This window comes from Octopus sinensis, linkage group LG18, assembly GCF_006345805.1.
Source record: "Octopus sinensis linkage group LG18, ASM634580v1, whole genome shotgun sequence".
Classification (NCBI taxonomy): domain Eukaryota; kingdom Metazoa; phylum Mollusca; class Cephalopoda; order Octopoda; family Octopodidae; genus Octopus; species Octopus sinensis.
Window position 1 is genome coordinate 53,977,664 of NC_043014.1, and position 25,336 is coordinate 54,002,999.

The 25,336-nt window shown below is 38.9% G+C and overlaps 1 protein-coding gene across 2 annotated transcripts in view; it reads right to left on the reverse strand.

Annotated features, from left to right (window-relative positions):
- Positions 1-23,380, reverse strand: part of LOC115221631 (coiled-coil domain-containing protein 102A-like) — a 33,753-nt gene extending 10,373 nt beyond the window's left edge. The window contains exons 1-3 of one of the 2 annotated variants that reach the window (XM_036511081.1): positions 23,203-23,380; positions 5,542-6,529; positions 4,022-4,130 (exon numbers count right to left, since the gene is read on the reverse strand). In XM_036511081.1, the coding sequence (XP_036366974.1) occupies positions 4,022-4,130; positions 5,542-6,386 (954 nt within the window). In that variant the 5' untranslated portion in view covers positions 6,387-6,529; positions 23,203-23,380. The remainder of the gene's footprint in view (positions 1-4,021; positions 4,131-5,541; positions 6,530-23,202) is intronic. The other variant, XM_029791832.2, reaches the window with a different exon arrangement.
- Positions 23,381-25,336: the final 1,956 nt, after the last annotated feature.

Here is a 25,336-nt window from a genome sequence, read left to right on the forward strand (position 1 = left end):
TAATCATTTCTTCGAAAGGACATCGATATTTTGTCCAGTGAAGGAGGAAGCTTTGACTTGGTGATTTGGCTGCTATTTTTAGCAGATCAAGTAACTCTCATATCTCACCCTACTGTTTAAAAATAAGAAGACACATTGGATAATGTAGTCTTAGATATACTGTGCCTGAAAGAAAAATAAGCAGATGGTCAAAGTTGACCTGTGTCTAAACAATAATAACATCAAACCAATGAAAGAGCCTGTATATGGTTGCTGGCCCTGCTAGAAATAGCAACCTAAACACTCTCAAAATTACACCCTACTGCCTTAGAAAAGGGATGTATCAGAATAGATGGGAGCATCAAATAAAAAAAGATATTTTGTGGCATTTTGTCCCTTTAAGGCAGTGAATTGGTTCAGTTGAAAGAGCATTGGACAGAACACCTGGCAATACTTCTTCTGGCTCTCTGTGTTCTGAGTTCAAATCCTGCTAAGGTCAACTTTGCCCTTTTCTCTCTTTTGAGTTGATAAATAAAGAATTAGGTTCCAGGGCAGAAAATTGGTGCAATTGGTTGAGTGTCTTTCAAGAGACTGCTTAGGAAAAAAGCAACAGAACCACGGAAACTAATTTGGCAGGTTTTATGTAAATGTCCTACACACCTGGATGGGTGAGGGATTTCATATGTCTCTTTATGTCAAGGTGGACTTAGACACTTTAAAAATAAAGATTAATAAAATTATGGCCAGAAAACCTTTGACAGAACACGACTACAAGCCATGAAGTCTGATATCACTAAAAGAAAAAAAAAATGTGTGTGTGAGAAAGAGAGGGGGGAGTGTGTGTGTGTGTGAGAGAGAGGGGGAGGGGAAGGAGAGAGAGAGAGAGAACCACTTTTGTTTAATCTCAGGTCAAGCGTATCTATGACGAAAAGCATTCCATCCATGACGGTGAGTCTTATTTTTAGGACTGCATTATCTTACAATGTACACATTTGTTTTTAAGAGTATGGTGTGATCTGAGAGAGAGATTTGACTGCTATTTCTAGCAGAGCAACGGACCATATAGAGGTTTCTTTGTTGGCTCATAATAGCATATATATATATTATACACAGAGGGGAAATATAGTCACGTGTGTGTATATTCTGCACAACAATTTGTAATTAAAAACAAATAAATTATGAACCCACAAGGGAGATGACACATTGTTGTTGTTGTTGTTTAGCCCCAGGCCAATTCTAATCAAGAAGACCGACCATCAACACACATTCCAGACGTGGCCACCCTATCTTGTTTACTAACAGAACAGTGGCATATCCAGAACTGTTATATTAATGTAGATCGTTTCTTTTTTGAAGACTAGAGAGAGATGATTTCACTGCTATTTCTAGCAGATCACACGACTACATAGGGACTTCATTTTAGTTCAGACTCTCTTCATTAATTACTAATTCATCCCAAATACTTTGTCTGATATTTGATTTATTGGTCTACTAGAAATAGTGCCCAAATCTACCTCAGATCACACCTGTCTTAAAAGAGGAGGATGCCTGCAACAATTATATATAAAAAAATTTTTAATATAAAAATAAGTGCAGGGGTGGCTGTGTGGTAAGAAGTTTGCTTCCCAAGTACAGGGTTCAGGGTTCAGTCTCACTGTGTGGCACCTGGAACAATTGTCTTCTATAGCCCTGGACCAACCAAAACCTAATGAGTGGATTTAGCAGAGAGAAACTGAAAGCCCATCATATACGTGTGTGTGTGTGTGTGTTTGTGTGTGTGTTTGTGTGTGTGTGTTTGTCCCTTTCCATTGCTTGACAACCAGTGTTTGTCTGTTTATGTCCCTGCTATTTCAGCAATGTCCACTCTGCTGTAAACAAAGTGCCTGGCCCCTGATCTGAGAATAGCTTTCTCTTTTCCTTTCATGAATCTTGGGTACCCCAAAAAGGGTCCCCAGCTCTACCCTTTCTTCTGTGAGTAAACCACCAAAATGAAAATATTAGCCATGCAGCAGAGAATTCAACCAAATAATTATATTCCCATGCAAATTCATGCGCTCAGACCCAAATTCATAAAACTGTGTTAGGTTTAAAGATTAGCAGAGGGGGGGAGCAGAAAAGGGGGTTTTGTTGAAGTCATGCTTTTTAGAAAAATATTATTAATGAAAGAGAAGAGCTCCAAGTGAGAAAAATAAAATGTATGATGTGTCCATGGCTTTCTAAACTATGTCCAGTTATCTAAGAGTCCATAAGGTAGGTAAAAAAAACAAAAAACAGACACATGTATATCTGTCAACAAATTTGGGTATATGTTTATGTGTGTGTGTGTGTGTGGTCAATTCGAGGACGTTAGATCCGCATTAGGGGTTGTATAATCCAAAAAATTCCACTGGTTAATCACTATCACATAATGAGAAACTCTTTACGATATGTCAATGATTATTGTAGTAATACATATTATTAAAATATATATGTGTGTGTGTATATACATATACATGTATGTATATATATATACATATATATGTTTGCATATATATATATACATATATATGTATGCATATATATACATATATATGTATGCATATATATAAATATGTATACATAGACATTTATATGTGTGTGTGTGTATAATAATAGTAGGGAATATAATTCCAAACTAACAGGGAAAAATTCAATTTAGCAATTCTAAATCAAATTTCACAAAATATAATATATGTATATAATTTAGAGAAAAACCTCTATTAAGACGTTTTGGGGCAATCTGAGTGTATAGTAGAAGAATAAGAAGACCCTTCCACACAATGGAATTGAACCTGGAACCATCTGGTTGCACATTGAACATCTTATACACTCAAATGAATATCTAACATTTCAGACAGCACTATTTGTTGCAGAACAAAAAAAAAAAGGAAATGTCAGCCAAGCGTGTGATATTGTTTCTCAAAGACATCACCAAAAAGAATGGAAGATTGTTTCACTGAGGGAAATGTTTGTCACTATTTCACAGCAGCATCTGGTGACATTCGACATTATAAATAATCACTAATTGTTTTGCATCTCAGTAATTAATATAATTAATATCTATATGCAGCAGTTGTTAATTGATCTACGTAATTAAAAATGGTATTTCTTACCAAAGTTCACGCGTTTTCATCATTGCTTAACGCCTGCCTCCCATGCTGGCATGGGTGCCATTTTAGGTCAGCATTTTGGGAATGAAAGCTGGTGTTGTTAGTTGTGGGTTTGTAAGGGGCCAATCCCAGGTAACATGGCATTGATAAAAGTGAGAGTGACAGGAAAGGGTCTTGTGTGGCTTGGCTGGAATAAATATTCTTTTCTACTCTAGGCACAAGGCCCAAATTTAGATCGACCCCAGTATGAAACTGGTACTTAATTTATCGACCCCGAAAGGATGAAAGGCAAAGTCAACCTCAGCAGAATTTGAATTCAGAAAGTAAAGACAGACAAAATGCCGCTAAGCATTTCACCCAGGGGTGGAATAAATATTGCAGGGTGTTTTTGTTAAAATACCCGACTTTATTGGCTTTTCTCAATAATCTATGCATCTTTCACTGAAGAGGAAACACACACACAAGCATCTGTACAGTTTCCATAGTTTGAAGCTGTGGTACCAGACACTTGCTCCAAAAATGGTGGGCAATGAAATGAGACATGAAATCCCATGGCTGCAAAGCTCTAGTTGTTTAAAAAGATGGGATAGTCAAGGCTGGAATGTCTTTTAGCATAGTTCATCATGACCAGGCCTGAGCTAGGGTTACTCAACAACAAGACAGAGTAAACGATGTCACCCCTGGGTGCTCGTTAACAAGACAGTCTTAACTATAGGTTTATTTGATCACATTCAGTCGTGTAGTCTTGGATACACTGTGCCTATAAAACATACAAAATGGTTCTGATTGGAATACATTTGATTGTTACAGGTCTACTCAATCAGGGGTTAAAAATCAACAAAACATTCAAATCTAAATTCAAAATGCAATCCAGTGTTAATTAAATGATGTTAATTAAACAAAACAGAACAAACCTCGTTAATCACACTTGCTTTGGACAGTTTCAGTTCATCATATTTTATTTTTAGAGACGAGATTTCTTCTTCAAGTTTCTCAATTGTTTTTGTAAGTCTGATATTTTCTCTGCAAGAATCAGACAAGCAACAGCAATTAGAAGGGAAAAAAGCAGAAAGGATTTCTTTCTTTACAAACAATTTGAAAAACAATACAGATAGACATCATCACCATCATCTTTATAATATCACTTCTCTTCCATGACTGCATCAAACAGAATTTGCTGAGGCAGATTTCCTACAGCTGGACGCCTTTCCAGTCACCAACCTTGACTTGTTTCCAAGCAAGGCCATATTTTCTCATGGCCAGACTGGAAATATGATGATGATGATGATGATACTCGTTTATAACCATCATGAGACATCAAAATAAACCTAACCCTAACCCACACACAACGGCCACTTGAGCTAACCCAGGGCTGTAAAAGAAGGTGCCATGCAATGGGACTGAACCCAAAACAACATGGTTGGGAAGCAGCCAAGTGGTTAGGGTGTTGCACTCATGGTTACCAGATCATAGGTTCAAGTGCCAGGCTGGGCAGCAGCACATTTGTGCTCTTCACCAAAACACTTCCTTTCACGTTACCACATTTCAGTCAGCTGTAAATGGGGCCACCCTGCCACAAAATAGTCTCCTTCCAATGATCTGCAGAGGAAGGGTGGCCTGTCTGCTTGCCCAGACAGCAGTGGCGTGGCATCATGTGAAAGCTAAAATGATGCAAAGTGCATTGTGACCAGCGATGTATAACAACATCCAACAATCTGATCAATCACATGATATATATATATTCTTTTACTTGTTTCAGTCATTTGCAGTCGAGCAAATCAACCCCAGGACTTATTCTTTGTAAGCCCAGTACTTATTCTATCGGTCTCTTTTGCTGAACCTCTAAGTGACGGGGACGTAAACACACCAGCATCGGTTGTCAAGCAATGCTAGGACAAACACACACACACACATACATATATATATATACATATATACGACAGGCTTCTTTCAGTTTCCGCCTACCAAATCCACTCACAAGGCTTTGGTCGGCCCGAGGCTATAGCAGAAGACACTTGCCCAAGATGCCACGTAGTGGGACTGAACCCGGAACCACGTGGTTGGTAAGCAAGCTACTTACCACACAGCCACTATATTAAAATATATCTAGCATTGTTGTTAACAGATTCCCAATGGACCAATCACTGGTTGAGAACATCTTTGATGGCAACAGTGACACAAGAATCTGTGTCTGGAAGTTGGTGCAGAATAATTCAAGGAACTTTACTCTAAGAAGCACGTTTTTGATTTGACATTGCTCACAAATGACTCAATCTTCACGGATATACAGTGGTGAAAGGCAACACACACATACACACACACGTGTGTGTGTATGTAACATACATAAGTACACACACACACACACACATATATATATATATATATATAGGTACATAGATACAATAACAACAATTCCTATAACAATGATACTTACTCGCATTGAAGGTGAAGAGTTTTCTGAGATTCATCCAATTTCTTGGTTACTAACGACAGCCTGTCTTCAATTCTGCTGATGTGTGATTCTGAAGCCTCTTCTTGTCGACATTTGGAAGGACTAGCTTTGGAAGATTCAACATGGAGTTCATTTTTCTCAATCAGATTCTCTACAGGTGTCTCACTTACCTTACAGGTGACAGTAGCAGCTGCTAATTCTTCTCGATTCTTCACATCGTAACGTGAAGTCTCAGAATCATTGTTATTATTATTATTATTGTTATTAGTAGTGTTTGTGTTTTTTGCACCCTCTTCACACCCGCCACCCTCCACGCTGCTACCTACACCATGGATTCCAGGGTCGATGTCACTCGACCCGGCACCTTTGCAGTACTCAACCCGTTTCTTCAGTTCCTCAATTTCACTCAGGAGTTCTTGCTTGTCTCGTTTCAAATCCGCTGATTCCTTGACGAAGCTGTCCATTTTATTACGTAAAGTCCGATTCTCCTCCAGAGCCTTATTACGTTCATTGCGCACTTTGCTCCACTTCTCGCGCCAGTTGGCCGTGCAGTCTGACCACCAGCGCATGGTTTTCTCCATCTGCGCCGTGCGAGAGCGTGCCTCTTCCAGCTCCCTCATGTGCAGTTCTTCTCGCTCCAACCATTCATATTCTGCCATCTGTGTAAAAGATAAGGGTGTGCTACTAGCAGAGCTCATCCGTTCTCGGCCAGATGTGGGAGACATTGGTATGGAAGGCGTGGCCCGAATATTGGCTACATCTCCTCCGCCTGATGATGATGATGATGATATTTTATGAGCTGCACAGCTAGATGACCTTTGGCTCATTGGGAAGGTGCCAGCTCAGCGACGCCGAAATTGAATGAGAAATGGCAGCGGTAATGAAAGACGTCTACATGCAATTCTGGCATTCCACAAACGGATTGAAGGAAATGGTTCTTGGTCAAACTGCATCAAATGGCACATGGAATCTAAAAGAGACAAAAGAAAGAAACAAAACAACTATAGAAATCTTTTGGACAAAAGGGTGTGTGTGTGTGTGTGTGTGTGGTGGGGCAGGTGCCAGAAATGGGTCTGGTTTTGGTCAAAACAAAATGGCTCTCTAGGACCGAATTTACCCATCACAACAAAACTAGCAGACAACAACAACAACAGCAGCAACAAGAGAATCCAAATGAAGGAAGAAAAAGACTCTTCTACAATGGGTTAGGGTGGGATATGAAAGGGGTAGTGGTTGTGTGGAATTATATATATATATATATATATATACATACACACATACATACACACACATATATACACATATATATAGACATATACATACATATATGCACACACACACATATATACACATATATATAGACATATACATACATATATGCACACACACAAACATATATATATATATGCACATATACACACACACACATATATACACAAATATATATACATATATATACATACATATATATACACAAACACATATATACACACACACATATATACACAAATATATATACATATATATACATACATATATATACACAAACACATATATACACACACACATATATATACATGCAGATATATATATATATATATACATATACACACACGTATATATGCACACACATATTTAGACATATAAGATCCACACATATAGACGTGTATATATATATATATATATATACACACAAGAAAGAATCGTCCATGTTAAAATTATATCTATATATATACATATATATATATATATATATATATACATAAATATGTATATATACACACATATGCATATATATGTGTGTGTGTGTGTGTATGTATGTGTGTGCGCGCGTGCGTATACACACACACACATATATATATATATATATATATATATATATATATATATATATATATATATATATATATATATATTATATATACATACACATGTATACGCACACACACATATATATATATATGCATGTGTGTATGTGTGAGTGTATACAGCTTCTTGCTTACTGAAGCATTGGTAAGGAATTACCCAAAGCCGAAGCTAATGTAGTCTTGTCATGGAATCAGTTGTTCTCTTCAAGCGTGAGGAGGGAGCGAGGGAGGCAGGGAGGATGGTTTCGACATCGAACCGACGACGTTGCTGACTCATAAACCTCCGACAACAAAAAGAAATCACACACACGCGCCAATGAGGCAACTTCTACCTGCTAGAAATAGTAGCTGCATTTTTCTTCTAATTCACACAGCACTCTGATCATAGTTCTGCTCACTCAAACCTTGCCTAGGGTTAAATAACAATATTACCAACAAGTGAAAATACAAAGATTGTTCCCCATAACTTTGAGGAACAGAATGTCAGTCATCTTCCTAATTAAAAAAATATAATAATTAGCGACTTTAATGTTGGACTACAATCTAATAACTGAAAGTAGCAATAGATTAGATTAATTAAACTTTAATTGGTCGATCATAAATTATAAACAGAAGGAAGAAAATAAAGACAACAAAGGACTCCCTTGGAGGGTGCTCAACTTGCTAGAAATAGCAGCCAAACTTCCTGCAAATCCCACCACACCATCTGAACCCTATAAACCCCCACTCCCTGCCTAAGACCACACTGGTTCTATGGTGTTTGTTTTAAAGGGATCTGAATTTAAATTTTCTATCGACATTTCTTGTTGATTTTACATTAAAACTCCAGCATAACAATACTGACAAAGGTCTGTGCGTGCGTGGGAGAGAGGTAGATACATATACACCCACATATATATATATATATATATATATATATATATATATATATATATATATATACACACACACATAGCTAATTGCTAAGTCATGCTTTTTTTACACGACAGTAAACAAACACAGACACTTTTTATTTGGCCGAAAGTTACGTAAGAGACACCAGAGCCGAGAGCTTCAGACATTACACACGCGTAACAAACACGTTTGTTACGTGTGTGTAAATGTTGTAGTTTGATTGGAAACTACCTGCCTCCACCCCTATTTCGCCCACCCCGTATAACCCTTCTTCTTTTAACTGAATTCTTTCTCCCTCTATCTATTTATAGATTTCCCAGGATTTCGGTTGTCAGCCACCAACAACATCAGTCTTTATATTTCTTCTTGCTTATTCAAATTAAAATTTCTGCCTCTATATTTAGAAAACCGTCACCACTGTCGACAATTTCACCTGATTTTTAACTAACAAGAAGCTTGCTTCCCAACCACATGGTTCCAGGTTCAGTCCCACTGCATGGCACCTTGGGCAAGTGCCTGCTACTATAGCTACGGGACGACCAAAGCCTTGTCAGTGGACTCGGTAGACGGAAACTGAAAGAAGCCAGTCGTATGGGGGGGGGGGGGCTGTGTCCCCTCCACTACCATTTGACAACAGCTGTTGGTGTGTTTATGTCCCTGTAACACAATGGTATAGCAAAAGTGACCAACAGAATAAGAGCCAGGCTTTAAAAAGTAAGTCCAGGGGTTGATTCATTCAGCTAAAAACGCTGAGAGTGGTCCCTGGTTCATAAAGAGCTTTCCATAAATATATATATACACACACACACACACACACATATACACCAATGAAAAGAAGACAAAGAAAATTCCTTAACCACACCTTTAATTACAAGTTACCTATGTTTCCGTACCAACCCCATTTGCAACAGACCATCTCCATTGGTACAGAAACATTTGTAACTTGTAATTAAAGATACGTTAAAGAATTTTCTTTGTCTTCTTCTTTTCATTGGATTATTTACTCTTTGCCAAACCTCTATGACGGAACAAACGTCGTGACACTTGGATTTTCTACACCAGAAGTATTCCGGCCCCTTGGCTTGGATTCCAACAGTGTCGATAGACCAGGATTCATGTTGAATGCTTCTCTGGGAACACCCCAACTTCACACCCAACTGACCTTAGTATAATATTATATATATATATATATATATATATATATATATATATATATATATATACTGTGTGGTTAGGGAGCTTGCTTCCTAGCTACATGGTTTCGGGTTCAGTCCCACTGCGTGGCACTTTGGGTAGGTGTCTTCCACTATAGCCCTGAGCCGACCGGAGCTTTGTGATTGAATTCGGTAGGTGGAAGTTACTGCCGTGTGTGTATGTGTGCGTATAGCTGCTCAGTGCCTCTCCGAGAGAGAGAGAGAGGGATATATATATATATATATATATATATATATATACACACACATACAACTATCATTATCATTGTTTAACATCCAATTTCACATGCTTTTCTATATATAAGGGCAGGTGTGACTGTGATATAAAGTCTTGCTTCCCAACCACATGGTTCTAAGTTCAATCCTAATGCATAGCACCTTGGGCAAGTGTCTTCCACTATAATCAAAGTCCAACCAAAGTCTTGTGGATTGAAAGAAACCCATCATATATATATATATGTAATTTACATAAATGTGTGTGTGTGTGTGTGTTACTGTTTCCTTGCCTTCACGTCATGGGATGATAGTTGAGAACAAGCTGTCAATGCCATGCAGGCAGTGTCCTTTATTCCCAATCTTCCATGAAAACATGTCTGGCCATGGCGAAATATTACCTTATTTGGATATATGTGAGGGTTAGCAACAGGAAGGGCTTCCAGTCATAAAAACAAACCTCTACAACAAATTCCATCTGACCAATGCAAACAAGGAAACTGGCTGTTAAATTGATGATGATGATGATGACATTGATGATGATATATATATATAAATCATCATCATCATCATCATCATTTCACATCTGCTTTCCATGCTAGCATGGATTGGGCAGCTTTAGAGGAGCCGGCCAGCCTGGAAGCTGTCCAGACACCGAATGTCTGTTTTGGCTTGGTTTCTACAGCCTTTGCATTTTGCCCTTCCTAAGGCCATCTTCTTTACAGAGTGTGAGGGGTGCCTTTAATGTGCCACCAGCACAGGTGTGTTTCCATGGCACTGGTACAAGTGCATTTTACATGGCATCTGTAACGAACAAACCTGCAGGTATGAATGCAAACAATTTTAATTAGCTTGATGCATCGTCTCAAGTCCAGCAAATCACAACACAGGGTCCCTGGTCATTTCCTCAGCAAGGTCCAGCATCTGAAGATCCTTTACCCCCCCACTTCGTCTCACATCTTTCAGGATCTACTCCTTCCACATGTTCCCTCCACAATTAGAGATTTATATATATATATATAGGCGCAGGAGTGGCTGTGTGGTAAAGTAGCTTGTTTACCAACCACATGGTTCTGGGTTCAGTCCCACTGCGTGGCACCTTGGGCAAGTGTCTTCTACTATAGCCTCGGGCCGACCAAAGCCTTGTGAGTGGATTTGGTAGACGGAAACTGAAAGAAGCCCATCGTGTATATATGTACGTGTGTATGTGTTTGTCCCCCGCCCCCAACATCGCTTGACAACCGACTCTGGTGTGTTTACGTCCCCGTAACTTAACGGTTCGGCAAAAGAGACCGATAGAATAAGTACTAGGCTTACAAAGAATAAGTCCTGGGGGTCGATTTGCTCTCGACTAAAGGCGGTGCTCCAGCATGGCCGCAGTCAAATGACTGAAACAAGTAAAAGAGTAAAAGATATATATCCTGCTCAGCTCTTGTGAAACTGTCCCACCCATGCTAGCATGGAAGGCAGAGGTTAAACCAAGATGATAATTATATATATATTTATATACACATACATATATATATACACACACACATATAAACAGATTGTCTGAAATGGTGTACAAGTTTTATATATTAAGAAAGAGAAAGCACTCAGGCACCGGATAAAAACTATTTATTTGGTACACACGTGTGAAATTTGACTGGTGACCACCGCTGATGTCATCTTGCAGTTGTTCTTTTGGTGTAAGAGGCAGACTGCAAGTGCTATTACAAATCCTGACTACCTTCATTTTCTTAATGTATATACGTGTGTGTGTGTGTGTGTGTGTGTGTGTGTGCGAGTGTGTGTGTGAGTGTGTGTGTTTGTTGGTAGTAAAAACAGGATAAAGAGAATGCAGAGCACTTACATTTTTAATTAGCAGAAATTACAAAATGACTCAAAGACACTCATCAAACGTTTGGAAAGTGCCAAGCATAAAACTCTCTTAATAACAATAAAATTCCTTTAGTAAATTTTTTTGTTATTTTCAAGAAGAATTACAAGTAAAGACTGAATATTTTGACAGAAATATTTCTAAGAAAAGAATGAAGTCTAAGTCAGCCCTGATCAAGTTCATCTAAGATCAAAAATGCTCCAATCATGACCATCTCTCTTATTTTCACACATAAGAATTCTATGGCTGTATATATTCCAATACAGAGTTCCATTTTTTAAAAACCGTTTTGATGCCAACCCACCTGAGACCACCCCAACTGGTTCTGTGATACAAACTTCCTATTTTAACCCTTTTGATACCAATCTGGCTGAAAATAAAGAACTAGTTCTGTAATATAAACCTGGTTCTGTAATATAAATGTCTTGTTTTCAAAAGTTCTGCATTAAAATCCTCCACCAAACCCTAGCCACAATTTATGTTCCTAACACTAGCTTAATGGTAACTAAGTTATTTTACTAAGTTCTTTACTCTCTTTCTCTTTTTACTTGTTTCAGTCATTTGACTGCGGCCATGCTGGAGCACTGCCTTTAATCAAGCATGTGGTTGGTTAGCAAGCTACTTAACACACAGCCACTCCTGCGCCTATATTATATTTAAAATTAATTGAAAGAAACATAGACCACCTCAACACAAAATACAGTAAAAAAAGGGTTAAAATGATTTAAATATAAACATTTTTCCATCCAAATTTCCTGTTAATTTATGTTCCAAGGACCAACTTAATTATTCATTATTTTCAAAATTAATCGAAAAGAAAAAAATAGTATAGGCGCAGGAGTGGCTGTGTGGTAAGTAGCTTGCTTACCAACCACATGGTTCCGGGTTCAGTCCCACTGCGTGGCATCTTGGGCAAGTGTCTTCTGCTATAGCCTCGGGCCAACCATTGCCTTGTGAGTGGATTTGGTAGACGGAAACTGAAAGAAGCCTGTCGTATATATGTATATATATATGTATTTGTGTGTATGTTTGTGTGTCTGTGTTTGTCCCCCTAGCATTGCTTGACAACCAATGCTGGTGTGTTTATGTCCCCGTCACTTAGCGGTTCGGCAAAAGAGACCGATAGAATAAGTACTGGGCTTACAAAGAATAAGTCCCGGGGTCGATTTGCTCGACTAAAGGCGGTGCTCCAGCATGGCCGTAGTCAAGTGACTGAAACAAATAAAAGAGTAAAAGAGTATATTTCAGTAAAAATATGTTAACAAAGGAATTAAAAATGCTGAAGGTTCGGCTGTTCACAGACAAAATGAAATTCTTGCCAACTATCTGAACTTAATATTTATAAGCTGAAAGTTCAATACTTTCATATTCTTTCAGTTATTCTATTGTCAGAGATCAATACTCAATCAGAGGTTGTTTACCTTTAGCAAACAGCATCCACCCAAGGAAATATATTGATTCACTTTGAGTAAGTACAAGACCAGTTCTTCTGATGACCACCTCATATTACTCAGGGACATCATCAGCATGAAAACCAGTAGTTAAGTTAGTTTTAGCATATCTAATGCAGGGAATATTAAAAAGTTAGCTGGAAACAATTATACACTGGAGAAAAAAGAACAATATTAGTCATTGGATAATGTTATATCAAAGTCTTTTCAAACCCCTATATTGGTAAGGACAGTGAAGTTCATTCTTCACTGATTGAGGTCAGAATAATACCGAAACATGTCTGAATTATCTTTTGTATTTACCAAAATAATAACAACATTAATCAATGACTAATCTGGTTTCTTTACTCATCCCATAATTATTTTTAATTAGCTTTTTTAATGTTCCCTGCACTAATTTAACTCTTGGTTTTCATGTTCGTGGCAGCTCACCATCATTTATTCATCTTCATCGTTGTTCATCATTATCATTTTGCATCCACTTTCCCATGTTCTTGAGCATAGCTAAGGTCCACTTTGCCTTTCATTCTTCTGGGGTTGATGACATGAAGTACCAGTCATAATCTAGTGTCAATCATAAACATCATTTAATATCCATCTTCCTTGCTTGCATGGGTTGGACAGTTTGATAGAAGCAGGCAAGGCCAGAAGTTACACTATGCTCCAATGTCTACTTTGGCATGGTTTCTATGGCTGGATGCCCTTCCTCATGCCAACCATTTGGCAGAGTGTACCAGATGCTGTTTATGAGATTGCCAGCACCAGTGATTTTTCTAATCTTCTACCATCAAAATTACTGACCTCATACCTTAACCCTTTGAATCTCAGATACCCACTGTCCTCGGCACCCTCACCCCAGGTTCCTTGGGTAAAAGAGTCAAAAAGATGATTCCCACCCAACACGAACATGTCCCCTATTCTGACAACCGACAGGCACTGCACCGTGCACATTTGCCGATGGCTCTACATTTTGTACAGCAGCCGTCGAGATCATCACTGTCCCTTTCAGGGTCTAAACTGCTGTCAGATTCACTCTCAGAATCAGCATCAGTGCCATAATCATCACTGTCGATGTCCTCTTCATCAGGTGACAGCACTTGGTTGAAGACATCACTCACAGACAGGGTTTTTCTGACTCATTTTCACGAAAAACTAGCAGGAGCAGCTTCAATCATCCGGAAGCACTTCCTGTGGCAGGGCATATGAAGGCCGACAATCAGATGCAACAACATTGCTCATTGGCTGAGGAGTTGCTAAGCGATATGTTTGTAAACAGTACAACATGGCAGCCGGTCAAACTGCTGCTGCTGCTGCTGGAGTATTTGCATCTGTGGCTGGTGGCCAGAATAGTGACCGCTGGGGTTCTGAGGCTCAATTATTGTTAAAAGCAGTGGATTGACAGAATTGTTCGAACATTAAAAAAAAAAAATACGTTTACAGGATTTCTTCTGACTTTTTATGTTCTGCAGCCAAGACCCTGAGATCATCTTTGATCTTCCATCCCCCCCCCCGCCCCAGGGCTGATAAAATAAAGAACTAGTTAAGCACTGGAGCTGATGGCACCAACTAATCTACTCCCTTCAGAACTGATGGTCTTGTGACTCAACTGGGAACTCCTCAGCCCAGTGGCTCTGACAAAAGGGGTTGTGGGGTGGACGAGGCCGCTTCAATCAAGCTCTCATTGACTTTAAGTTCCACTTGGAAAGGGAGGTGCTCCTCCCCAACCCCCAAGTATTTCTGTGAAAAAATGGTTAGGGTGAATGGACCCACTCTAGACATGTGCCTGTAGATTGAAAAACATTTGAATGAGAGCTTGTAACCTTCATGGTCAAGGTGATCCTGGATCTGTGAGGTTCTTTGATTGGCCCAAGTCAGAGGTTCCCCTGTATAAAGAAGACTACATCATCCATGTGTTTAAACACTTTTGTATACTATGAATACTTTTTATCTCAATTCCCCCCTCCTCTCCTTTTCTTCTCCTGATCTTTTTCATAAATTGCAAACTGTCCGTGTAATGTCCCCTTATCCCTCATCTGATGTCCCTGTCACAAATAAAATAAATTATTGTCACCAACCATTAAACTCCATTCGCCGTACTGAATGTAAGCTGTGGACATATAAGAAACATGGTGGATTCATTGGCAGGCTCTCCAAGAATATAAGCTTCATATGCAGCAGATGCAAACTGGAGCATCTAGAAAATGGACAGACCGGTCTTCAGTGTCCAGATGGCTCACTAGAAGCAGATGAGACAGCTTTTGTTAGCCAAGACATGTAAGAGGCAAGGGAGGTGGTTGCTCTGAGAGTCTAGCAGCAAGAGTAAGAACTGGTTGGAGAAGTTGAGGATGCTACAACTGCTGCTGGCAACAAAGAAGGCCTTTCCCCACAGAGTGTATGATGCTTGTGTTAGAACTGCAATGCTGCTGCATGGTGGTGAGACATGGGCTTTGAACAGATAGGACTTGAGAAGAACTGGAAGGAAACGAAGCAGGCATGCTCCATTGGATGTGCAATGTAAGTGTGCATGAAAGAATGAGTAGGAAAGGTGCTGAGGGGGAAAAAATTGGCATTGGGGAAATCAGTTTTTGTGAGCAAGACAGAGGACGGCACTGGTATGGAGACATGATGTGTATGGAGGGGGAGAGCAGCTGTATAAAGAAGAACTATCACTAAACATGGCTGGAGCTTGTGGACGAGGAAGACCAAAGAAAACACGAGATGACTTCAGGACTCTGATCCTGGGGGAAGAGATGAGAAAGGACCAGGGTCTCTGGCTCTATGAAGTTCTTGAAAAGACCTGCCCCTGACAATGAAACCAAGTCCTGGAAGTGTTACTGTGACTACGCCATCCCACCCCCCACCCACCCATACATTAGGTCAGCCTCATCTCTCTGACTCTCACCAGTTCCTGCGACTCCCAATTATGGCATTCCAAGACCAGCTCTGACTGAGCCAGCCTGTAAGTAAAAGTAATTCCAAACATGACCATCACTTGTTTTTCTTTGGCACTCAACATCTCATTAGAATTTAACCAAAAATCAGCTATGACCAAAAGCTTTCCAAACATGGCCATCCTGTCCATTTTCCAGGCTAATGCTACGAGAGGGAACCCAAAAGAAACCAGAATTTTGCAACATAATTCTATTCCCTTAGTTTTGCATGTTTACACCATCATCCCTTTCAAAGGATTCCCCATCTGACGCAATACACTGGTCCAAATGCATTTCCCACTCTGGCGAAATGATGCCTTTTAATGCCTCCATCATTCTTTCCTTCACCTTTTCCACTTTTGCAAATTACATAACATCACCTTTTATCACAAGTGATGACCTTAATAAAAAAAGGGTCAGCATCAACTTCCAACCGTTCTTTCAGATCTAACAACATGCATTCAGTTAGGACCAAGCAAGACACAGATTTTGCTGAAACTCTTTCCATTTGCAATTCCTCACTCAAAATTCGTTGCCAGGAGTTTCAGGACTCACCACTCATATCAACAAGTTTGTCAATTGTCCTCCAAGATCAGTTCATGAATTTTTGTGATATTTTCATTCTCTCGGGAGGTTGACAGTTCTATCTATTTATCTACCTATCTATACATACATACATACATACATACATACATACATACATACATACATGCATGCATATATGTATGTATGTAGGCGCAGGAGTGGCTGTGTGGTAAGTAGCTTGCTAACCAACCACATGGTTCCGGGTTCAGTCCCACTGCATGGCATCTTGGGCAAGTGTCTTCTGCTATAGCCCCGGGCTGACCAATGCCTTGTGAGTGGATTTGGTAGACGGAAACTGAAAGAAGCCCGTCGTATATATGTATATATATGTATGTATGCATTTGTATGTCTCTGTTTGTCTCCCTAACATTGCTTGACAGCCGATGCTGGTGTGTTTATGTCCTCGTCATTTAGCGGTTCGGCAAGAGAGACCGATAGAATAAGTACTGGGCTTACAAAGAATAAGTCCCGGGGTCGATATGCTCGACTAAAGGTGGTGCTCCAGCATAGCCACAGTCAAATGACTGAAACAAGTAAAAGAGTAAAAAAGAGAGTATGTATATATATGTATCAAGTGACACATATTTGAATGAAAAAAAACAGGACATATTAGCTATGTATATTGAAATCAACCCTACTTCCAGAGAGGGTAAACCAATTGTTTGGTGGTAACAGGTACCAAATCAAGAAACTAGTGTGTATGTATGTGTGCACACACACAGAGTAAATAGTTGGTGTTAGGAAGGACATCCAGTTGTAGAAAACAGACAATTGGAACCCAATGTAGCCCTTGGCCTTGCTAGCTCCGGTTAACCTATCCAGCATGGAAAACAGACATTAAACGATGATGATGATATTTATGAATATGTATGTATGTGTATATATATATTCATCAGCTATCACTTACATGGGTCAGATGAAATTTACTGAGGTAGATTTTCTAAAGCAGGATGCCCTTCCTGTTGCCAACACTCACCTGTTGGAAAGGTGATACTTTCCCATACCTAGACAGGTTTTACATCATACTTGTATGATGGTGACACTTGTTTACAACCATCACATGATACGTCTGTTTAGTACAGTGAGAACATCACAGCTGAAACCTCCTTGGTCAAAGTTCTGCTGGTTTAGGGACCTGCCCTTGGGCTAAACAACAACAGAACCAGAGATTTGAAACCAATTTCACTAAAGCTTGGCACACCAGCAGCTTTACTTTTTACACTACAATGCTCAGCAGAAACCAAAACAAGGGGAGGGCCTTTGTGATAATAGTTTCTAACATAGGCGCAGGAGTGGCTGTGTGGTAAGTAGCTTGTTAACCAACCACATGGTTCCGGGTTCAGTCCCACTGCGTGGCACCTTGGGCAAGTGTCTTCTGCTATAGCCTCGGGCCGACCAAAGCCTTGTGAGTGGATTTGGTAGACGGAAACTGAAAGAAGCCCGTCGTATATATGTATATATGTGTGTGTGTGTTTGTGTGTCTGTGTTTGTCCCCCTAGCATTGCTTGACAACCGATGCTGGTGTGTTTATGTCCCCGTCACTTAGCGGTTCGGCAAAAGAGACCAATAGAATAAGTACTGGGCTTACAAAAAGAATAAGTCCCGGGGTCGAGTTGCTCGATTAAAGGTGGTGCTCCAGCATGGCCACAGTCAAATGACTGAAACAAGTAAAAGAGAGAGTAAAAGAGTATTGTCCCTGACACTGAAGCGTGGCATGGGCAGTAGTTAAGGGTGTCACAAATTTTTTTTTATTTAGATGACACAGCAAAAAACATCTGAGTCCCAATTTCAAAGTGATAAAATGGCAGAAAAGGAGAGAATCAGTGAGAAAACCTGAAGATTATTGACTGGAGATTAAAAGTTCATTGTAGGTGAGTTGTGTACCTGGAGCATGGGGAGGTTAGGGTGGGCATTGAAACACTGGAAACTAGTATCCTAGGTGACAAAGCGATCTGCTGGAAATAGCAGTCAAATTTCCCTTAAATTACACTCTCACATCACTTTAAAAGATGCAAAAACCACATTGGATGATAATATGCACAACCTGAAGAATAAAAATTAGAAGAAAAAATACAAAATGGCCACAGCTTGAACATCTTTCATCATAGGTGTGTTGCATGGGGTAGGGTGGGGGAATGACAACAACAACTACTACTATTACTACTACTAACAACAACAACAACAATAATACTGGTAAGAATTAGTTTTTGGAATTTCTTTTGATTTGAATATTAAATATATTATTTGGTCTAACACACACAGAGAAAGAGAGAGGAACAGAGAGAAAGAGAGACAGGGAGAGAAAGAGAGATAGAGAAAGGCAGAAGAATAACATGTGTGTGTGTGTGTGTAAGGGCAGAGGATTATAATGTGTGTGTGTGTGTGTGTAATGTAAGGGCAGAGGGTTATATATATATATATATAGACACAAAGGAGTAAAGAGGTATTGTAAGTTTGGCAATGTTCCTTAGCAAATATTACCTGTCTGTGTTTTTCTTTGAAGAACATAGACAAACGAACAGATGTTGGGGGAGGGAGGGAGGGGGGAGCAGCTGCACCGAACTTATCTAATATGTATATCTGAGCAAAAAGCAGTGAAATCCTGTAGATGGATTAGGAGGGGGAGGGGAAAGGAGGAGGAGGAGGAGATGGAAGAATGCACACCACCACCACTACCACCACCACCACCATTATCATTTGAGGTAGTAATTGATAACCCAAACTCAGAACCGTAAGATCCAAAATATGCAAAGATATACACAAACAGGCATCTACATAATTCTATCAACAGACACACACACACACACACACACACATATTCCTACAGAGAAGCAGGAAATGTTACAAAACAATAAAAAAAAAGAAAAATGTTAGTCCCACACACACACACAGAGACAGACAGACAGACACACACACACACAAAACTGGATAAATTTAAAGGATGAAGATGGGAGAGCATACAGAATAATTAGATGCATACACACACACACACCCATGTACATGTGTGTGTGGGGGGGAGAAAGCAGGGGATACAAATATACAGCCATACACACACACACACACACACACACACACACACACGTTATACACAGATGCATATGCAATATGCATACGTATAACCGAATGTGAGGAGACGGGAAGAAAATGGTAAAAAGAAGAGAAGAGCAAAGCAGATGAGGAAATGGTGTGAAGAAGAAGAAGAAAACAAAAATGGAAATTAACAGAAGAAAAAGTTTTGAAGGGTGGATTGGGTAAGATGGTGGGGTGAACAAAAGTAGAAAGAAAGGGATATATATATATATATATATCATGCATATAATATTTAGATAGGCAGGCAGATAAATAGATAGACAGACATAATTTGAAGTTTTGTGAATAGTTCCAAAAGACAATGGAATCGTACAAGAGACTGACGAAAGTGCCCCTGTTTCATCTCCACCCTGCTCCCCAGTCAATAACTAATAAGAATCCCAGAAGAGATGTAATTGGTTGAGGGGGGGGTATGAGGGACTAAGCCCCATTGCTTGTGGGAATGAGGAAAATGGGGGTTTCTTCTTGATCTTCTTTTATAACCCCTTTCCTATTTTCGAATGCCTTATAGCAGTATAAGTCGAATTTTATTTACCCCAGAAAGACGAAAAGATAAAGCTGAGCTTCACGGGATTTGAACTCGTTATGTAAAGAGACCTGAACAACTTAACAAGTGCAGAGCCGTCTTAAGGCCCAAGCACACGGGACAGTTGGTAAGGGAAAGCCCATAGGTCAAACGGCCCAATTGTAATCTATGCATGTTGTGGTTAGCAGTCAATAAGTAAGTATTCAGGGCCCCAGAACATCGATTAACTGAGCGGCCTTCAATGCAGCTGAGACTGCCCTCGCCTTGCACAGCGGGTTCTGTGTGACTCTCTAACAAGTCTATCAATCGAAAATACCAGTAATATGTAATGTAATCAATGCAAATAATCTTGAAGCTGTGGTCTCTGAAATTGTTGGTCTTGTGCCAAGTGAAAAGAAATCGATGGAGAGAAAGAACGAAGGAAACCAAAAGCGGAAGAGAGAGAGAGAGAGTTGAAGCCATCTCATTATTCTGAATCTCGGTTAATGTAGTTGTTGCTTGCCCCTAAGTCGGAGCTGATCCAGCACGTTTATTATAACCAGAGACATTCCAACCTAGACCACCCCATCTGTGATTCGTTTTTTTTTTAAATATTTTATTTGCTTTTTTTTTTGTATGAACGGTGTGCGCCGGATTATGTTGTCCAGTCTTTCCATTTTTAAGACAGGAGCGGGGTGCGACTTGAGAAAGAGAGAGATTTCATTTGGTTACTATTTCTAATAAATCGAACGACCACATATGGGTTTCCTCATTGGCTCGCCACGTCCCGGTTTCAATTCCCAGCAGACCCAGTTTCAAATCGCTAAAGCTTTTGAAAAAGACATAAAAACCATACAACCTTCCCCTCTCTCCTTATAAACCTTGTTATGTACCACATATGAAATATGTATCAAACGGGAATGAGTTTATTAAGGCTTCGCAGGAGGAGGAAGGGGCGGAGATGTAGTTTTTTTTTAGGGTTTCCTCTGTTTAGTAACAAACATACTTGTCAGGCAGCTAAAATATCTCACAGCTAACATAAATCAAAAACAGATTTCGGGGATTTTTCCCCGTACGACCAGGTGTCGTTTCGAAAAGTGAATTGCTCCGACGAAAATAGGAAAACTGTTTATAAGAATGAAGAAATAAAAAAGAATGGGAATTTGTAACGTTCATCCTTTCCCGAAATACTCACTAATTAATCCAGAGAACGGAATCTTTTTATTTCACACACGCACACATAATTCTAGCGATAATTAATATTTTATCATTTCTCTCCCTCAGAACAAACAGATATTAAAATATTGAATATTTCAGTGCTTCTGAAACAGCTCTGACTAATCCATGAAGACGATCCTGTGGTTTGTCTTACCACAGTTGGTCCGGATACACACACACACACAATATATACATACATATATATATATATATATATATATATATATATATATATAAACCATTTCTTTTAAATTAGATATCGATTTCTTTTGATTAGACAAAAAGCTGATTTTCTTCATAACTACCGAATTACAGGTATTTTATGGAGGAATGGAAAGCCAAGTGGACTCCAGCGGGAGTCGAACACCGAGATAAGACAAGACCAAAGGAGACGACAGTCCGGTCGTCTTCCATCTCGACTACCTCAACCGATTTTTTAAAATTTATTCTTTTTTTTCTTTTTACATCATATATTATAATGACTCGGAGGGTTACAGAAGTAAAGAACAGGAAATTAAGAACAGCTTTAATAATTGGGAGGTGGAGCAGGGGCAAGAGAATCCTATTTCTTTCTGTAATATTTTATAAAAAAGGGAGGCCGTGGTGTGGACATTGGCTGAAGAAGGAACAAGTGCTCTGTGGCTACTGTTTTAATGTTGCCAACAGGATAGCAGCTAAACAGAGAGAGAGAGAGAGAGAGAGAGAGAGGAGAGAGATCTGTGTGTATATATTATGCATGCGTTGATTATATATAATCTCCATATAATTTGCTAAGGGTTTGGAAAGTGCATTCTGTTATTTGTTTATTATTCCAGGAGATCGTACACAGTATCTGATGGGGTTGGTACTTGAAATCTTTAAATACACGGAATAACTGTATCCATGGTGTGTTTGGGCATGTAGAGACCGGTATCGCCAAGTAAAAATGGCAAAATTATATAAATACATTATATATAAATATATATATATATATATGTGTGTGTGTGTGAGCATGTATGTATAACGTCACTTGTTCCTCGGGGTCGAGTATGATTGTCGACCAGATTTAACTTCTCTGGCCCCGCATGTGACTTATGTAGGCCAATATAATATTACTATATATTATAAGCAAAGGCATATCATTATGAGGAATAGAAGTTTTGTTTGTAGCATGTGATATTACACATTGGTGAACAGCAAGAATTGACATCAGCCACCGTGGGAAATAAATTTATGTGTGTGTGAATGAGTGGATGTGTAAATTGCAGGGGAAGTTCTGTGTGTGTGTGTGTGTAACATAAATTAGATTGCATGGAATGAAATCGTTTTATAAATTATACAAGCCTCAAACAAACAACAAATACATAGCAAAACAAAATCCGTGCAGTCTGTAAAATGTGATGAGGGTGGGTGCTGAGTGGGGTGGAATACACTTTGAGAAAAGCATTGGAATATAATTAAAACATTATTGAATTTAGACAGGTGCGCTACAGGAATACAGACACAAATACACCATATATATATATATATATAATATATATATATATGTATATATATATATGTATATATGTGTGTGTGTGTATGTATGTAGCGCGGAAGTGTGTTCGGGACATTTGGACATCAAGTGTGTGAATTATCGATCAATGGGTCTGGCTGGATTGGAGAGGAAGTAGAAAGAGTAGAATCTATATTTGCAAGTCTAGTGACATGCAGACGAAACAGTGTCGGTCGAAGGACGAGGTGGTTAATTAGTTAAAGTAATAATTAGGGATAACAGATGGCAAAAGAGGAGATCGATCGAAAGATTGTCGACATACCAGCGTGGTTAAGTTTCTGATCAGGCTACAGACTGTCCGAGGGTCCCATTGGAAATGTGCAGCGACGGGAATAGAGGAAGAGATGAGAGAACTACACGATGTTCAGACCTACTGGTAGCACTCGGCTTTTTTGTTGTCACAGTTTGCATCGGAGACTCTGTACGGTTATCTACCCTTTAGCTTACACAATTCGACTACAGGTGGCAGCAGCAGTGAAGGTGTATATATATAACTGGACCTCACCCCCTCCCGCCACTTCTTCTTCTCTTCTGCTGAGGTTTGGTTATTTCTTCTTGTAGCGTGGGTTTAGCACCAGAATCCTGCTCTGCCATCGAATCTCAATCACAACATATGAGTTAGTTGTTCATATTACAAGACGAGAGAATTTAGCTGATTAAAAAAAAGAAGCCATTTGTGTTGGGTCACTCTCCCGCCCCACCACCACCCACCCAAAACGAAGAACTCGGTAATGTTTTTACTTTCTTTTATTTTTCGCCCCTAATAAAAACTTCATGTTTTCATCCCTGGGATGATGGTAACTTAAGATACATGCTAATAATATGCTGACATAATTCATGCTACATTTTAGCCTTTCAGAAATTGACTTTTTACCTAAAAAGCCCAGTGCGTGCAGTAGACTCTCCCAAACGTACGTTAATTCGATTAATTAACATTATCGATGGAACTGAGCGTCAAAAGGGCCATGTTAGGGGTGTTTGAAGTCGAAAAATTACAAGCATGGGAGATAACTTCGTTAAGATCAGTCAATCGACATTTCTGTAAGATAAAGACGAGACAGTTGAACCTTTAAGTCAACTGGCGAAAGCAGCCAACATGTTTCAGTCTTAGAACTCCACAGCGAATCGTATTCTACTCAGTTAAGAAGTTAGAGAGTAATCACTATAAATATAAATGGAAAGAATGTAATGGTGTTGTTCATAAATATCAACAAAATGGCTGCATAGAAAATATCTCAGGGCAACATTCTGTATTCTTGATGTAGAGGGTCTCGCATATGTAATATAGTGAGTTAAAAACCTTTGCTGGGATTACCCATGCAACTAGTAAGCAAAATTCCCTCAACTGATGCTTAAAGATCTAAAAAAAAAAAAAGCAAGGAATGGGGAGATAACTCCAAGAAAATCAGTCGACTGAAATTTTGGAGGAATAAAAATGTTGAAAGGTAGCAGTGGATTTTGTCTTTATAAGTAACTGGAGAAAAAGCCAGTAAGTTTTAGTTTTACCAGTGGTGGTAATGGTAAAAGAATGAATTAATTTAGTATTCAAATAATACATCTTAGAAAATGAATGGAATATATAAAGAAATAAAATAAGAGATCCTTATAAATAGAAGATAAGATTAAATTAGAGTGAGGAAAATTGAGTTTTGACATGTTGAGTAAGGTCCTCTCAGCCAAAATGTCAACTCACCATTTTATAAAGAACTATTTGAATAAAAGACCAACACTAAAAGGTGAGGGCATAGAACGGGTAGAATATACCTTGGTGTATTATTGGAAGATTTCTTTATCATACAAGCTCATTTCTTTATGTCCATGAATTATATCTTATTTTTTCCAAATTTTAATAGCTCTAGGTTTTTCTTCTCCTCCAACATAGACCTTCCAAACCATGACCTCTCGCCACAGACACATGATTTTTTAAAATATATTTCTGAATGGTCATTTTGCCAGTTTAGCCAATAAAAACACACACACTATATATTTGGTGTTATTTTGCTTCAGTGATATTTATTTTTTACATTAATCTTAATCTTATTTCGGCCAGAGTTCTTTCGTCACACTCCTGTGACCACATCAGTGGTCTTTTGTTTACTTCTTCTTTCTTATTTGTGTCTCTCCTTACTAACCGTTAGCCATTTTGTATTTCTATTGTATGTCTTCATTTGCGCATGCTTATATCTCTATGTGCGTCTATGTTTATTTAGTGTGTGTGGGGTGGGGGGATGCCTGTAATATTTGTATCTTCTGTTTATATACATTCATGTAATTTGTTGTTGTTTTTCTTTATTCTTATTTTGTTCATGTGTTTACATCCACTTATTATTATTATCATTACATATGCTTGTATGTATGTATAACAACAATACTAGTAATACTACTAATAATAATAA